Genomic DNA, 18,011 nt, shown 5'->3' on the forward strand with positions numbered 1-18,011 from the left:
CCTTGCTGTAAATACATCTCAAGATCTTTAATAAATGTGCTGACTTGATTCAATGTCATGCTGTGTCAAACACTGCATGTTTTTTTACATCCTAATGTTCATGATGCATTTAAATGTCCTTGTAAATATACATCACAAATGTGTTCATGTCACAAGATTAAACAGGCTAAAATAAGCAGAAAAACACCTTAAAATTCCAGTTCCAATGCACCTAAACATACCAGGGACCAACTGCACTTTGGCAAAATAAAGCATTGTTGATCACTATTTGATTCTACCATCATTTGTACAATTTTCAGTGGCATCCTTTTTCAGTTTGTGTCCTATATGAGCATAACAAGTACACCACCTGTGACTGCAGTTGTATTAAGTGATCCACTATGAATCACTTCACTGCTCATATCTGGTTCTAAGCCAAATATTTCATTCCAGTGACAAATATTGCAAACCCAAGCAGCAGTACCTTGCTGAAATAAAGCACAAAGGTATTCAAGACAACAATGGTATTAGCTGACCCAATCCATCAAAAACAGGGCCATTCCTGTCAGAAAAGTACGCCACACCTTTCCATCATTACGAAAATGCCCCAGCAGAAAAGACCAAAAACCCACCTTCTGATAGTTCCAGTTCCAGCTCAGCCAGCCTCTCCTTGACATCGTCCGGTACTTTGGATGGATCCAGGTCCCCGGCAGACATGGTGCAGGCTAGCTGAAGATCGTACCATCAAGTACAATCACACATCAGCTACCACAGAAAACCAACAAAACCAAAATCAATATAAAACCCACTCCACTTCACGCCATCTCACGGACGAGCACATCCCCGCACGCGCACCGCGAACGCCATAGTTCTAACGTTAGAGATGGATCAACTATACCTTAAATTTCCTAGAGGTGGACAAAGAAATCCAGTACTCTTGTACTGTAAACAAAACTAGTTGCCTGCTGGTTTTTTTTTTAAGGAACCGTTTGCGAACACGTTTGACACACAAGCCTATGAGCCGCCAATAGCAAAGCACCGAATTTAGTCAGTACAGTGTCTGTTACCATACTGGCCGTGGTCCTTAATGCAGGTGTCGTTCCGCTACCCGGCTGAGGTCCATTTCTGTACACGGTCACAGCTAGGTCCTCCGACCTCTGAGCAAAAGTAAGTATGTTATTTGATCTCGGACATCATGTGTGACCATCTGAACGACTCTGACCAAGCTAAGCATTAAAACCTGGATCCCGTAGTCTAAAGGGGGCGTGAGCCTCTGAGTAGCCCCGGTCGGATCCAGATGAGACGTGCCAGACGTGACCGTCCGATCGGACGATTCATTCGTTCAGCGTCGCTCATCAGCAACCCTGATATCGATGTTACCGGGGGGGATTCTCGGAACAGCCTCGATCAGCTCCTCCAGCAGAGGACTTTCCCTCTGAGCTGCCTCAGTCATATTCAGCCGCCCCTGGAGTGACTCTGAGATCAGCCCTGAGCATGTCCGGCCGACGACTTGTCCCTCTGAGCTGCCCCAGCCACATCCAGCCGTATGAGACGCGATTCTGAAATCGGCCCTGAGCATGTCCGACCGACGACTTGGCTCTCTGAGCTGCCCCAGCCACATCCAGGCGTATGAGACTTGACTCTGACATCAGTCCTAAGCATGTCCGGCCGACGACTTGGCTCTCTGAGCTGCCCCAGCCACATCTAGCCGCCGTGGTGTGACTCCGAGATCAGCCTTGAGCATGTCCGGCCGACGACTTGGCTCTCTGAGCTGCCCCAGCCACATCCAGGCGTATGAGACTTGACTCTGACATCAGTCCTAAGCATGTCCGGCCGACGACTTGGCTCTCTGAGCTGCCCCAGCCACATCCAGCCGCCGTGGTGTGACTCCGAGATCAGCCCTGAGCATGTCCGGCCGACGACTTGGCCCTTTGAGTTGCTCCAGCCACATCCAGCCGCCCCTGGCGTGATTCTGATATCAGCCCTGAGATCGACCTCAAGAACACTATCTACAACCACAGCTTCAACGTAGCCGTCCGCGCAGCTCTGACAGCACCCAGCTGTGCACCGACGCGACCCTCTGACCGGCGGCCTCAGTCACACCCGGCCGGCCCGAACAACCCAGCCCTCCGACCGGCGCAGTCCCGCCCCGCCGCTGCGGGCAGGTGAGTCGGCAGCGGCCGCCGTGGCGAGAGTGGCGCGCAGCCGGCCGCCGCCGCGGGCGACGTGACTCACAGGCAGGTATGCACGAGCGGCGGCCGGCGCACACACCTACATCCGGCAGCCGGCGGCGGCCGAGCGTCCAGGTCACCCCGACCTGGGCCGCCTAACCTAACCTAACCTAACCAGGCCGCCCCGGCGTGGGTAGGGACACGGGGCGCCGCCCGGAGGGGAGCCTGTTAAGGCCCGGGTACGGGAGCAGATACGAGAGTACTGTCGATCGCTTATCTGCTAAGGCCGGTTGTTTGCCGGTACGCGGAAATGGTCGGCGGTTTCGTGTGAGCGGCGTCTGTAGATGTGGGCAGCTCCTGCCCACTTAGCAGCACTTTCATTTCGGGTGCACCGGGCAGGTTTCTTCCACCTTTCCCATGTAACGCATCAGTCGTTTCAACCCGCCGTTAGCTGTGTCGCTGAGGTCTCGCCACAGCCAAGCGACTGTCCACGTATCCCCGAGACAAAAGAGGTTTCACTCAGAACGTTCTGCGTTCCTTGAGGGCCAGAGATCCTCAAACGGCCTGCACCACCCGAGACCGTCAGGGGTCTGCAGAGGATGCCGGGATTAAAAGGGACCGTGAAATGATCGAGGGAGCTCGGACAGTAACAGGATCTAAGAGAGCTGCCGATCGCTAGGGTACATACAAGAGGCGATCACAAACGGCATTGATACAGAGCTGTTGAGGATCGGATACAGCCAAAAATTTAAAGATAAACAAGCGTGATTCGTGGACGGTTCAGCTGGCAGCAAGGTGACCGGATTCATGCGTAGGTCGACTCCTATTTTCCATTTACTCCTACTCTATCGACAGCAGGAAACCATTCAGTAAGAATAGGTTTCGGAATCAGCCAAGTCTTCCCAAGCCAGAATCCAAATGTTGAAAACTTTTTTTGTGTGGTCCTTTGGGTATATGTACCGTGAGTCGGAGTCGACATGGTTTGCGAAAGTGAATCTAAGACAAGTCGTGCTCATTCATAAGCTGCTTGAATGCTGCTCGCCGCAGAGCTTGAACCGAGTTTGAGGGCGAGACCTGGCCTTCAGTTGAATACATGCGTGGGCAGCTGGAAGGCTGGCATAGACCTCATGCCAGCCAATGCTGCAAGTCATTTACATGGCTGGGCCTGATCAGACAGACGTGGAGGAATCATCATGAAACGGTTGTGGGGGGGGGGGGGCACAGGAGGTTTCTTGTCGTCAATACTTGAAGATATATATATATATATATATATATATATATATATATATATATATATATTGCTCATCTTGACGTTTCGCTTACCTTTAAGTTTCGTGGGCATCGAGCAACTTCGAAGACCCCTTCCCCTTATAACGCTTTGCTTATTTCGATTGCCCGTCGGTCTTGCCGCCGGGCCCTCACTGCAACCAAGCGACTAATTGAAACCGTTTAACAAAATTATTTTAATAATTTTTCAACCGAGCAGCGCCGTATGACCATGTCTAACCTTCGAGTTTTCCAGTTAGGCCTTCCACCTCTCCACACCGCCGGGATGGGATCGGCGGACTGCTCAACATGCTACTCCAGAGAGAGAGATGCGGGCTTATTCTTTATTTCGCGCACGTGCGCTCATGCATAAGCATGATATGGTGAGTGCGCGAAAGTCTACGTGCGCCTGCGGTGTGTGCTTTCCTTGGGTATGTACACAAGCGGCCCACTTCTCAGAAGTGTGCTATCCTGACACCACGGGACTTCGATGCATCACGCGTTGGCAATTCTAATACATTACATGCAGGTACTTCTTGTCCAACTAGCAACCTGAGCTGTGATAAAATACGCGTGAATATCATGGCACCGCACGTCACACTCCAAAGCCCTCAATACACCTCGTGTCACGGAAGCTATGCCAGCCCGCAGCACGCTGCTACCATGGCTTGAAAGCACCGGACATGTCGATGAGGCCCGGAAGGACATCTGACACTACATTATATTGCACACGACGAACTTCCGAAAAACCATTATCAATGCATCATCTTTAGAGGATGCCCCACCACGCCGAACAATGACAACGCAACACATAAAAAAAACGGGAATAGTCGCATCGAGTTCCAACAATGTACAGTTACTCACTAGGTGCGACACCCGGTCACCAAATGCCCATCAAATGCAAAGTCACAGAACCCAACACGGCGCCACATCCACCGTCCGCCTGGCGGTCGCTCTCCACACTGCCGAACGCAACTCGACCGCCGGCCGTCGGCGGCAGCACCGGCGGCCGCCCTGGCAGTCGGCTTCAGTCCACGCAGACCCAGCAGCCCGGCCAGATCCCAGGCCGCCCCTCCTTCAAGACGGGGAGCGGAGGGGACCACCGTCGCCGCGACGCGCGGCTCACGCGATGACCCCGAACTGGCGTCCGACCTCAACGAAGGCGGCCACGGCGCGGTCCACCTCCTCGTCCGAGTGGCAGGCCGACAGCTGCACACGGATGCGCGCCTTGCCCTTGGGCACCACCGGGTAGCTGAAGCCGATCACGTAGATGCCGCGCTCTGCGGACGGCGAGAGGGGTGAGCACGCCGCACTGCCAAGCGACTGACACGCCGCGTCCCCGCCGCACGAGCGTGCGCCTCGGAAACACCAAACATCCCCGTGCTTAACTACCGGACACAAACATACGGTTCTGGGAATCACCTGCCCGCTACAAGGCCAGAGATCAGCACTGGCCCCGCGTGTCCGAGGAGAGCAACCCCATCAGTTACAGACGCCGGGGCGGTGGTGCAGTCCCCCCCCCCCCCTCTCCAGCGACAGAGCCAGACGCGTCAGGGTTACGGAAGGACATCAGTACCGGGCGCTGACATGGCAAGGGACTCCGGAGCGGGCCGAGACACACTGAAGGCATCCGGGTGAAGGCATAATCGAGGTTAACAAGCAGTACGACAGTTCTATTGCTGATGATACATTCAGCAGCAAGTAAAATATCTTGAAATTCCATTGGGCGTCGAAATGCTCTGCACCATAGGCAGCAGGTATGGACCAAAGTCACAAAACTTGATCAAATCCCAAGTCAGAGCATCAGCCTTTTCAGCCTGCCACCTGCTGTTTTCAGCCTGCTAGCGCGTTCCAGCCCACTCTGTTCAAGAGCTGGATTCCGAACCCCAAGCCTAAGGTGCAAGGCCGACCTGAAGCGACTGATACCAAATCTCAGGTCCCATCTCAAACTGAGTTAATGTAATCAATCATAACTGAGCCAAACCCATTTTAACACAGGTCGTCTGTAAGTCCAGCATGCCTCTTTCAAAGCATGAGCTTACCACCGACATGAATCTCATCTCATAGTTCAATAATAGTAAACGTCGTCTGATCTAGGTGCTAGCTGTGGCTCGAGCCAAGTCTGAGGCTCAAAAATTGGGGGCTGCATGAGGAGTCCTGCATCAACTCCGAATTCGAACAGACTCACACCTACCCGTGACCGGCAACACCCCCCGGGACCCGCGACCCTCGCGCGGTCATCAGTTTCCCCCCCCCCCCCCCCTCGGACCTACCGAGCATAACGTCAGCCATGTCGGAGGCCAGACTCACACCTACCCGTGACCGGCAGCACCCCCCGAGACCCGCAACCTCGCGCGGTCACCAGTCCCCCCCCCCCCAGACCTACAGAGCATAGCGTCAGCCATGTCGGAGGCCAGACTCACACCTACCCCTGACCGGCAGCACCCCCGGAACCCGCGACCCTCGCGCGGTCATCAGTCCCCCCCCCGGACCTACCGAACATAGTGTCGGCATGTCGCGCGATCACCAGTCCCCTCCCCCAGACCTACCGGAGCATAACGTCGGCCATGTCGGAGACCAGACTCACACCTACCCGTGACCGGCAGTACCCCCCGAGACCCGCGACCTCGCGCGATCACCAGTCCCCCCTCCCCCCCCCCCCCCCCCCCCGGACCTACCGAGTATAGCGTCGGCCACGTCGGAGACCAGACTCACACCTACCCGTGACCGGCAGCAACCCCGGGACCCGCGACCTCGCGCGGTCACCAGTCCCCTCCCCTCCCCCCCCCCCCGGACCTACCGAGCATAGCGTCGGCCATGTCGGAGGCCAGCCGGGCGTCTCCGAGCATGACGGGCGCGATCGGGTGATCGTCGCCCGCCAGTTGGAAGCCAGCCGCCGCCATGTGCTGGCGGAAGCGGTGCGTGTTGCGAGCCACGCGCGCCGTCAGCTCCGATGATGTCATCAGCATGTCGAACACCTGCAACGGGCGGCGCAGGCTTAACGAGCGAGACAGTGTCAAGGAAGCGGTTGGTGAGTCAGCGTAAGAAATAGCGGTTACAATTCGCGTGAGACCCAGGTCGCGGGTCATATATACTGGACGTCGTGCATGTACTGAAGATCACAGTACACACGAATGATGCACAATGAAACCAAACAGAACACCTTTCTTGCATGACCTCCCGAATGTCGGGTGTAAGCGATATAATTCATCCGTTTGTTTCATTTGCCGACAATTTCTGGTACACTATCTTTACACCCACATTACCCAGACGCGTCGATGACGAAAAGGACGTAGAATAACCTGCGCTCTATTTGCCACGACACTGCACCACTGCCAGGAACACGCGGCTTCAATGGGCTTTCTCCACACACGCACGCGTCCACCTGACTAAAACTGAGGTGTCTGCTCGCAATCAAGTCAGACGGCAGGAGGTTTCGAGCGTCAGCATTGGCTGCGGCGACAAAGCGTTTGGCCTACGGGGGCTTGGCGTCACAGGCATGGCTTAGCCAGAAGGCTATCCACGGCCGGGCTTCCGCACAGTTCCACACAGCTGGCACACGCCTGACAACCATCCGCGTCCCTTGCGAGACCCGGACCTTGCTGGCGCAGGCCACCACCGGCGGCGGCAGCGAGTTGGAGAAGAGGTAGGGCCGCGAGCGCTGGCGCAGCAGGTCGATCAGCTGGCGCGGTCCGGTGGTGTAGCCGCCCGCCGCGCCGCCCAGCGCCTTGCCCAGGGTCGTGTTGATGATGTCCACCGAGCCCTGCAGGCCGAAGTGCTCCTCCGTACCCCTGGCGAGGCGCGCGGGACGGCGAGTCGGACCGGGCGGCAGCGTGTCCGTACGGCACACGACGCTTGGTCTGACACCGCCACGCACACTCCGACTCAGGCGACACCACGCGACAGTCGCCCTGGTTGGTGAGAAGAGGATGCTTAACGCCTGCCTACATTTGAGGCGCCTGCACCAGGGACAATGCACCGTTCGATTTAACCCTCTTTAATGTTTATTGGTCCACCTATATGGCCTGTATTGCCCAGCAAATGGACAACAGGCAATTCAATCCTCGATTTCACAAGATCACTCCGACGCTCACGCTAAACGATGGCGCTTCCTCGCTCCAATCTCGCGCCCGCCCGTCCACCCGGGAAGCTGGGGGCACCAGGCCCGTTTGACCCGGCCCGCCGCTGGCCGGGGGCGGCGCCGTCTCCCTCACCGGCCCGTGGCGCCGAAGAAGCCGGTGGTGTGGCACTCGTCGAGGAAGACGAGCGCGCCGTACTGCTGTGCCAGCGCCACGATCTCGGGCAGGGGGCAGACGTTGCCGTCCATGCTGAACACGCCGTCGGTGACGATCAGTCGCATGCGTGCCGACTGCGCCTCCTGCAGTTTCGCCTCCAGGTCTGACGGGGAGGGGCAGAACTAGAGACAACACGCCGGGTCCGGTGAGGGGAGGCACGCGTACGAGGAGGGACGCAGCTAGAGACAGCATTCCGGGTCCGGTGAGGACAGGCACTCTGGTGGGGAGGAGCACGGCTAGACAACACACCGGGCCCAGTGAGGAGAGGCACCCGCGCGAGGAGAGGCAGTGCTAGAGACAACACCTCGGGTCCGGTGAGGAGAGACACTCGGGCGAGGAGGGGCGCAGCTAGAGACAACACACCAAAGCTACAGCAGAAGCTTCGAACAGCCGAAGTTATAAGTACACACAGGATCTGGCGAAGGACAATCCCACAAACACAAATCACACAAGCCAAGGCACCTATCACAGATCACATTTCGGGAGAAGACTGACATCCTCCGGACTACAACCCGAGCGATGGCTGTGGTGATGCCTAATGAGGAGGCAAATACCTGAGTTTAGTTTTGTGACAAAATTAGCCATATTCTACGAGTTCTCCCACGCACTTTGGGGCCTAGGACTACGGAAGTTACAGCCAACCGATAACGGCACTCGTCAACTGTACTCTAAATAATCTAAACACACATTTCACATCAGACATGGGCACACATACACGCCTGTCCCACGACAAATGTCCCGAAGCCGGCCGACGCTCAGTTTTGCACAGCTCGTGCCCTGGTGGCCTACCCTTCATGTCCTTGTGCTTGTAGCGGTACTTCTGCGCCTTGCAGAGCCGGATGCCGTCGATGATGGAGGCGTGGTTGAGCTCGTCCGAAAGCACGGCATCCTCAGGCGTCAGCAGCACCTCGAACAGACCAGCGTTGGCGTCGAAGCAGCTGGCATACAGGATGGTGTCCTCGCGACCGTGGAACGTGGAGATCTTCTCCTCCAGCTCCTGCGGCGCAACGCGACGTGGGACGGCGGAACACTTGATGCACAAAACAGCGCGATTTTCTGCACGAGCACTTACCTGAGACTACCAAATTTACTACAGCAAAAGACAAAAAACTCAGTGTTTTGATGCCCACATATTTGTACCGGACACCGAAAAAGATCGAAAAGGGTGCTTCACGCAACACGTTCGTGACACGAGCGAATCACAGGACAAATAGTGACTTGTGGGCTCGCGGTCATTTCCACCGCTCAACAAAATACTTGGTCATGGTCGCGAAAACAACTAGACACCGGTACAAACAGCTCCATTTCAGGCCTTTAATTGAGCCGGTGGTGAGTTTGGCCGGACATGGCCCGCCGTGACGTCACGGGTCGGAGCCCCGGAGAGCCAATGAGAGCCGGTGCTGACCTTGTGGATGTCCTGGGTGCCGCAGATGAAGCGGACGGAGCTGAGGCCGGCGCCATACTTTTCTAGAGCGTCCTTCCCGGCCTGCACCACCTCTGGATGGCTCTGGAATGGATCCGCTGACGTCAGACCGCGCGAGCGCCCAGGGCCGCTCAGAGAGGTCAGCATAGCAATTGATCTGCCGACAACGATGAATTGGGTAATGGATTCCGAGTCGTACAAACTGTGTGCTCCCTTAATGCACTTTCGGCGGAAAAGCTACGTCCATTTTCACGTGCACAATATGGACCTTACGTCCATTCAGAAGAAAATCAGGTCAAATCCCGCGGAGATCGGAGCCATCACTCCAAGCTTCATCAAGCCCGTTTCGCTCCGGCTGCGATTATGAAGGACACTTGAGTCCGGCTTCGAGGAACTTGTCAAGAATAAACAAGCCATGCAGTCACGCCGGAAGACGTGCCGTCGTGTTTTGACAGCCTCGGTTCCAGTGGCCGTCCGCGGCTGGTCGCTGGGGGCCCCGCGGCCCGTTTCAAGATCACATCACACGACTTGGCGGCCGGCGACGGCACGTCAAATGAGGCGAATCGCCGCTGGCGGGACCAGACTCGCCGGCCGGCATTGCTGGCTGGCGGCTGCCAGCCGTGCCCACGGCCGCCGCTGGTGCTAGGGCCGGCCACTGTGACTGCAGACCGGCCGCACCCGCCGGCTGGCACTGCTGGCTGGCGGCCACCAGCCGTGCCCACGGCCGCCGCTGGTGCTAGGGCCGGCCACTGTACCAGCAGACAGGCCGTGTCTGCCGGCCGGCACCGCTGGCTGGCGGCTGCCAGCCGTGCCCACGGCCGCCGCTGGTGCTAGGGCCGGCCGCTGTGACCGCAGACCGGCCGCACCCGCCGGCTGGCACTGCTGGCTGGCGGCCACCAGCCGTGCCCACGGCCGCCGCTGGTGCTAGGGCCGGCCGCTGCACCCGCAGACCGGCCGCGCCCACGGCCGTCGCTGGTGCTAGGGCCGGCCGCTGTACCAGCAGACAGGCCGTGTCCGCCGGCCGGCACCGCTGGCTGGCGGCCGCCAGCCGCGCCCACGGCCGTCGCTGGCGCTAGGGCCGGCCGCTGTACCCGCAGACCGGTCCTGCCCACGGCTGATGACTCCACCCACCGCCGGCCGTCAGGTCCACAGAGAATGGCTGTGTCGGTGGCAAGTTTACAGCTGTAGATTGTGTCCGGTGGGGAGTCGTTCACGGTGTGATAGCATCATACTGGCATTAAAACCGACAGCCCATCCGGACGTCTCAGTCAGGGACACGGAAAAGCACGGTCTAGCGAACAAATAATTATGCCCGAGCATGACATGTGGTGTCATTGTGTTGTGGAGTGCGACCATAACATTATCGACACATCGATGAACACCAAATGTAAAAAAAAACAGTGTTCATGCCCAAGCACACTCTGGATTTGTATTTCATTTTGCATCATGCGAAAAACCAAAGTTGACGCCAACAGACAAAATCAGGAGGGTGGTTGCCGGTCGAGGAAGATTCACACTACTTTTCGAAGACAGCGCTTGATCAGCACATAACTCAGGGTCTCTAACACCACAAACGTGCCGCACGCCGGGACCAACTAAGGAACGACACAACAAGCCATACGAAGCTGGGAACAACGCACACCGTTCTGCGCTACGACCATTCAGCCCGGTAACATTCGCGCAAACGACAGCGCGCTCCGTGCCATGCCGCAGAAGACGTTTCAGCTGCGTGCCACCATTCGGCAGTCCCCGGCCATGATGCGGAGGGTGCAAGCCACTCGGACGGCGGCGGAGTCGAGTGAAGCGGCGTGCGCCACCCGCCGGCACCGCTCGAGAACTGCGCCGCCTCCGCGCTGGCTGCTGGCGTCCGCACCGCAAGGTCAGTGTGCTCACAGAGCACGGCAGTGGCGCGCGCGTGGGCGGCAGCCGCCCGGTCCGACCTGCTCTCGACGACAATGTCCCGCGGCTTAAGTTCAGGCCGTCGTTGTCCGCACGTCTTTCTAACAAACCTCAGCAAAGAGCGATGTGTATGCCCCCACCAAGACTGTTCTTCTGCGCAGTGGATCAGCGCCATTTGCCGAAGCTCAGCCCATACCGGACAGCGGCACGCGCGGCGCACACCGGCCGCCAAACTCGGCCACGACACACCAGAGAGCCCCGTCACATCACGACGCGTGGCAGCTCCGACCCCGGCCTCTAGCGGCGGCGGCGTGCGCATCATTAACCCCCGCCAACGGCCGGTGAGCGGCCGTCCGCGTTCACAGCGTGCAGTCAGCTCGCAGCCCGCCACTCTGCCCCGCATCCCTCTCAGCACTCACGCATGCGCATTCGGTGCCCGGTGGGGTGCGGGGGTGGGAGGTGGGCGAGGTGGAGGACGTGCCGGACAAACGCCCCGCATGCGGTGCAAGCGGGCCACCCGCGCCCAGCGCCGAGACGCATCTCTCCCCGGTGCACTGCCGGCCACACATGCATGCCTTACGGAGAGACCCAGGTAATTATTGGCGCAGAAGTTGAGCACGCTGCCGTCGCGGCCGCGCACGTGGATCGCCGCGTCCTGCTTGGACGTGATGACGCGCTCCGTCTTCCAGGTGCCCGCCCCGCGTATGTCCTCCAGCTGGGCGTCCAGCAGGGCGCGCGCGGCGGCCAGCGCGCTCTGGCGCCGGGCCGGCGGTACCAGCTGACCGGCGCGGACGGCACGCGCGCCTGTCACCAGCGGCCCGGCACGTGCTCAGACAGGGGCAGTGTTGGCAGTGACCCAGTGTCAAGCTCAGGTCTCACAGGCGCTGGCTGGGAGAATGAATGCACTGGAATGGGTCTGCTGTTCCGGGAACAGGCCGGAAGAAGGTGCGTCGATACTGGGGGCAGGACTTGTATGCGTCAATACTTGGGGCAGGATGTATGTGCTCTGTAGCAGTCCAGCTCAAATGATGCCACAGTCCCTGGAGAGCACTGGAGCTAGATTTAGCAGAATGTCCTGAGTCCAAGGGCCCCAGGATGTGTTCTTTGGAGCTCCAGCTAGGCCATTACAGCCTCTGCCTGCACAGGATCTACTGGGGCACACCTGATGGCAGTCCCTGAAGTTGGATTGAGACTCATCCCTGGGTGAGATCCAGCATGCAACTGAGAGATGTTCCCATGTCAAAGTGGGCCCACAACACTGCATCTGCTTATAATCTCTGGGGTCAGATTTCATTTTTAGTGCAAAATAGGTTTTCACATACTTTTTGGGTCCCACAAATTGGCTATGGGCAGATATCATGCTGCAACACATGCAGCTTCAGATTGGTGACAGTCCCTTAGCATGGTGTTACCATTAATGACACTGATCCCCTATGCAAGACCACAGGATGCATAAGTTGCTTCATGTGGTAATGCTCCCTGTCATGCAGGTTCCTCATGCATGACATGTCACATAGGTCCCTGCACCTGTTTCCATCATGTTCATGTGATAGCCATGCTTAAACATGACTCATGGACAAAATTGGAGCAGCCTGCAATGGCTCAGATGTTTAACATTAATGCAGTCTGAATCTGGTCTTCCTTATGGATCAGATTCAACATACTATGTGACAGATACTCTTCCATAACAAAATAGCATCTAAAAGAAAAATTGGCCTGTTGATTCTACTTCTAAGTTTGTTATCATCACCATGAACATGCAGGTCTGATTGTGGAATTACATCTAAGTAGTAAGTTGTTAACGCTTTTGGTGGTGAACAGCCACTGGCAGGTCATTAACTATTAGCTTAAGTGGTTGACTTGCCATTCTTCTTAAACATGTTGGTTGCACAAGGTTTTTCCAAAAGTTGAAGGTAATGATGAAAACTTGTGCAACAATGTCCTATCAAATTGTTTAATATTGCCTAAATCTGACTGAAGCCGCAATGTTGCCTCTTGTTAATTTTCATGGTGTGAGAGGAAAGGAGAGCATCAACTACATGTTCAGAGCATAAGCATAAGAGTGTGGTTGGTGTTGACCACTTCACAGCCATTTCAATATATGAATACCAGCAGTGGCTCCTGCACTGTCCCTGGGGATATCTTGCAATGATGTTTTGCAGTGCTAGGAGTTCTTTACCCATAGCTATCCTTGGCTTCTCTCAGAGAATCACAAACAAAATTGGAAGCTGCAAGCATACAACATGGAACAGGCTGCAATTCAGCATTTTCCACACATGCAAAGGCAAAAACAAAAACAAAATTCACCAGACCATTCTAGGAATATGGGTAGAATCAGAACTAGGACTATGGTTCAAAGTACATGAATGGTTGGGAGTTGCAGTAAGGTATTATTATATGCCATCTCTCCATGTCACTATTATGCCAGACATGTTTAGCATAACATGCATGATTTGCGGTCTACCCCCGAGTGCCATATTCAAGATAAAGTTTACACATTTGCTACACACTGCTTGTCACACCCAGCTTTTGTGGAATGGTGCAGTATGTCTATTGATATTACACAGTGTTTTTATGCTATAGTGTATGCCTCTAAGCCTGGGACTGTTATCCATCTGCTCATGGCCACTTATTGGACAGGATTGTTCAGCTGCTTGGGTTTCCCAGTTTCAAATTGACACTTGTTTCATATACAAAGGCACAGAGATACAATGCTGCAGCAGAGGCATGGTGTTCCTCGAACCGCGTGGTTAACAATACGCCCTTAACGGAAAATTTGCAGTATTCAGTCCTAATTTGTGGAAATTGAGACATTTGACAATTATCCCACCTGCTGGGAGTGATAATACATTACCAGTTAATCGAACTGACCTGATCTGACGAATGAAAGCATCATAAACTGTGTTCCCATATTGAACGCACTGTCCGATACCGGCTCCGCCCCCTCAGCAGTACTCGCCGCTGGCACGGGCAAGGATGTGAGGACGAGCACTGGAACCGACTGCACAAAAAGCAACGCAAATGTCGCATTCGCGCCATCCGTCTTGTGAACCCTTGCCACCAAATATGCCTAAATGTCCATGGGCGCGCGACAAACGCCCATTCCCACCTATTCCCTATCTGGAATATATTGCTTTGCACCCCCACACCTCACCTCTTGGTGATGTTGCTGGGTTAGCAAAACATTTGGATGGTCACTTTTTTGGGTGTGAATCCGGGATTCACCGAAATGGAGGTCATTTACATTTTACAAGGCGCTATCGCGGCATAGGGTCATACAGTCTGCTGGCCCCGTTACTCCAAATTGAATATCACCTTATTCATCCCTTCTCGCATATCGGTCGCGAAAGCAAGCGCGCTAGAAAAGCTTGCTGTTGAAACTTTATCATCAGTGAGACGCTGAACATGTTGCAAACAGGATCCTTGGTAGGTGCTGTTCAAGCTTTGGGAGCCTCCCCATGGATTCAAACAGAAGCCCATGGGAGGGGGAGGTTACGCCTTCTTCCATCCCAAACACACAAAGACCTCTGTTGGACCCGGCCCTGTTACCGATTTGCAAACCAGTTTAACTAATAAACTCGTTATTTTCAACTGTGCAGGTGTATAAATGCCTTTTAACAACATCTTTGCATGGGACCCATAGAGGAAAATCGTCTTCCAGCGCCATGAAAGCGGTCCGCGATTCAGTCGTTACTCCTTGGAAGAAAACGGGCATGCAGATCGCAACTCGGTCGCCACTACAGGCGTGAATTGCAAACGCCGCGGCATTACAAATGCTTTGTCAAATGCCTACATCGCGCCGACCATGACAACGACCCACTGATGGTTCGCGCGTATCCGGCACGAGCGCCAGATTGAAGATGCCTACCATCCCCTGAACCTTTCTGATATTTCCAATCTTTTTCACACCGTGCTGAGCGAACTCCAAGGAATGACTTCCGAGACAATGTCGCAGCCATGAACGGCGTGAACCCGCGAGACATCAAAGATGCCCATTGGCTGAGCCAACGGCTTCACGTTTAACGGACCTTTACCGCAGAGCCGGGCCTGGGACGCAATGCATACCAACCGCCCTCTTACTGGCCAGGAACCAGAGCACCACATGTGCAAAACCCTGTCCGCATCCAGCCACGTCGACAAGCCTTGCCCGCATCAAGCCATATCAATACAAACACACACTGCCAGCACGTTAACCGAACTGTATTCATTAAATAAAGATAAAAACGGGCAAATCCGAGTTTCGTTTACAGGTTATCAGTAATGAAACTCACATTGACCGAACTTTCGCCTAAATATTTTCGAACGACCGGAACGCTCAGGCTGCCGGTGCCGACAAAACCACTCCACAGATGGCAGCACTGCTGGAGCGGGTCCTATTTCAAGCACTGGCAAGGTTCAGGCGGAAGGCGAATGCGTGTGGCGGCTAGCCGGCCCGCAGCCGATGCTGTCCACTAGTGGAATCTAAAGGGAATGCCATATTGTCGGTTGCGGTAGAAAACCTTACGTAAACGCGTTCCAAGGCAAGGGTCGCCCGGCGGCCACGCAGGGCGCGTCACGCAGTGCGCACCCCTGCCGCGGCGCCCCGGGAGCGGCGGCGGCCGGGCCGCGCCACCTGTGCGTGCGTTCCGCAGCTACTCTCAGAGAGCTATACTGTACAGTGCTGCTGTGCGCAGCAGTGGGCGGCGCCGCGCCGTCGGCCAGACGCCCGGGCAAGCGGGCGCAGCCACCCCTCCCCTGCCCTTCGAAGTGTCTTGCGTGCGCCTGAGCAGGCAGCTCCGCCGTCGGCCAGACCCCGCGCCACGGCGTCCAGCCTGCGCCTTTTGATTCCACGCACGTCCGTACAGAACTCAAGCAATCCAAGCGTAGCACTAAGCTCATCATAATCTGTCCTGAGAAACAGCGCACACTCGGGTGGGGCACTCACGCAGGCCGCGGGGGCGCCCGCGGCCCCGGCCGCTCCCGGTCCTCACAGTACCCGCACGGCGCCGCGGCGCGCTCTCAGAACAGCGACCGCACTCAGTCTATACACGGGCCTCGCGCGGGCCGCCGCGCGCGCGCGCGCGCGCGCGCAAATAAACCGCTTGGACCCAGGGCGCGCGGCGGAGAGCAGGCGGCGGAAGACGGCATCGGCGGGCGAGATTCTACGGCCGTCGCGGCGCGGCGCGGCGGCCGTTAGCTGGCCGGCACGACGGCCGGCTGCACACGCAGTGCCCGCAGCCGGCCGTCGATCAGCTTGGTCAGCTCGTCCCGGTTCATCTGGAACGGAGCGGCGGCCGGTCAGCGGCGGCGGCGGCGCCAGGTCGCCGGGAGAGGTCAGAGGGCCGTAGGAGGCGAGGCCAGAGTGTCACGACGCGAGCCAAGAGATTCGCGAGGCGGGGCGCGGCTTCGCAGAGCAAGACGCCAACTCAAAAGACGCCAGGCATCTTCGCCAGACACGGACGGAGAGACTGCTTCATCGCAACGCTGCCCGTCCCATCCCAGTTCACTGGACACCATTCATCAACCATACTCTCAGCACAAGCTCGCCGTTTTCGGACCGTAAAGCAGTTGACGTCAACCCCTTTCGCTATAGATGCGTAAAATGGTGCGCGTTGATGGCGAAAAACGGAGACCGCTTCTCCTTGACGGGGCTTCTCACCTTAATATCTCCATCCAGACATTGCACCACTTGGCAGCAGTAACACCCCTCCCCCTCCCCCCATACGCCCCAGCCTGTCCCATCACACTTCTCTCCGAGCTCACCACCACCACCACCACCACCACCACCAGCCGGACACGCCGGCGGCCCACTCCGCCCGGCGCCTCACCTCGTTCACGAGGCCGTGTCTGACCAGCTCGTCGGTGAGCAGTGAGCCAGAGTCGTCGGGCGCCAGTCGGCACGACAGCTGCCGGTTGGTCTTGTCGTCCAGCCGCAGGAACAGCACCAGCTGGCGGCGGTCGAGCGCCCGCGCGCAAGGTCAGGGGCGGCGGCCGTCGGCGAACGCACGTCGACTACAGCGCGGCGACAACGGCGGATGGCCCAAGAGAGCGCCGAGCGCCGAGCGGCGACGGCGGCCAAGGGCGCTGGGAGACCCGTGTGAGATGAGTCGGAAGGTCGCCGCGGTCACAGACCTCGCTCACGCGCGGGCTGGACCGACTGGGCGCTGCGCAGAGCTGCGTCGCATGCTCACGGTGACACTCCATGGAGAACGCGTGACGTTTCGGCACAGTCCATTACGTTCAGAAAATGTAACGTGCGCCAAAAGATGGCCAATGATCATTGGACATTTTCCGCAGAACGAAACTGTGCTGTCGCGATAATGGCCACTGCCGAAACGTACAGCAAAACTACACAGAGAAATTCCATTCAGGACATACATACAGCATAATAAAATGAAAAATCCGCTTGAAGGTCTAGGCATCTAGTGTATGCAAATTCATCTCACCGCTTCCAGCCAATATGAGCAATGTAAGCCAAGCGATTAATTGTAGCAGTTTATCACATTAAGTGTCCAAAGGCTTTATATGACCAACGAAATCATTGCGAAAGTAGCACGATCAACAAGCAAATGAACAGCGCAAACTAGCCAGCAAGATACAGCAAAGGGAAACAGCGGAGGCTGCAAGGATTGGACATAGAAACCAAAACAGTGTTTCAGAACACAGGCAGCGTTTTTTCGAACACAGATTGAAGAACAGGAAACAAGCAAGAGGGAGGCGTTCAATATAATGCCTCAAGATACCAACACACTTGAAAAGAGCAAACTCAAATCAGACAACTTGTGGCCAACAAGAGAACCCAGCGACAAGCATGCTCGACCCAACCAAGCACCAACCACCACAACCGAGCAGCGTCAACAACAGAGCACACCATCCTGAGGAGCACGCCTGGCGTCAGCGAACGCGGACACGGCAGCCAGCCCCGCCGCGCGCGTCCGCGAGCCGGAGGCAGACAGAGCGGGCGCCGGCGCCGAGCGGGCCGGCACCGGAGCGCGCCGG

General features: G+C 56.6%; 2 protein-coding genes across 2 annotated transcripts in view; both read right to left on the minus strand.

Annotated features, from left to right (window-relative positions):
* Positions 1 to 3,753: 3,753 nt before the first annotated feature.
* LOC119090045 (2-amino-3-ketobutyrate coenzyme A ligase, mitochondrial-like) lies at positions 3,754 to 12,913 on the minus strand. Its single transcript, XM_037212840.1, has 8 exons — positions 12,898 to 12,913; positions 11,614 to 11,804; positions 9,117 to 9,218; positions 8,501 to 8,708; positions 7,631 to 7,814; positions 7,015 to 7,207; positions 6,217 to 6,394; positions 3,754 to 4,696 (listed from the first exon to the last, which is right to left on the minus strand). The coding sequence occupies exons 1-8, from the start codon at positions 12,911 to 12,913 to the stop codon at positions 4,539 to 4,541; spliced, it is 1,230 nt and encodes a 409-aa protein (XP_037068735.1). The 3' UTR covers positions 3,754 to 4,538.
* Positions 12,914 to 15,212: 2,299 nt separating this feature from the next.
* Madm (MLF1-adaptor molecule) overlaps positions 15,213 to 18,011 on the minus strand; it is a 29,206-nt gene continuing 26,407 nt past the window's right edge. Inside the window, exons 11-12 of the mRNA XM_037238929.1 lie at positions 16,841 to 16,960; positions 15,213 to 16,289 (exon numbers count right to left, since the gene is read on the minus strand). Of these exons, the coding sequence (XP_037094824.1) occupies positions 16,206 to 16,289; positions 16,841 to 16,960 (204 nt within the window). The 3' untranslated portion in view covers positions 15,213 to 16,205. The remainder of the gene's footprint in view (positions 16,290 to 16,840; positions 16,961 to 18,011) is intronic.

Source organism: Pollicipes pollicipes, unplaced genomic scaffold (genome assembly GCF_011947565.3).
Source record: "Pollicipes pollicipes isolate AB1234 unplaced genomic scaffold, Ppol_2.1 Scaffold_3087;HRSCAF=3621_pilon_pilon_pilon, whole genome shotgun sequence".
NCBI classification, from domain to species: Eukaryota; Metazoa; Arthropoda; class Thecostraca; order Pollicipedomorpha; family Pollicipedidae; genus Pollicipes; species Pollicipes pollicipes.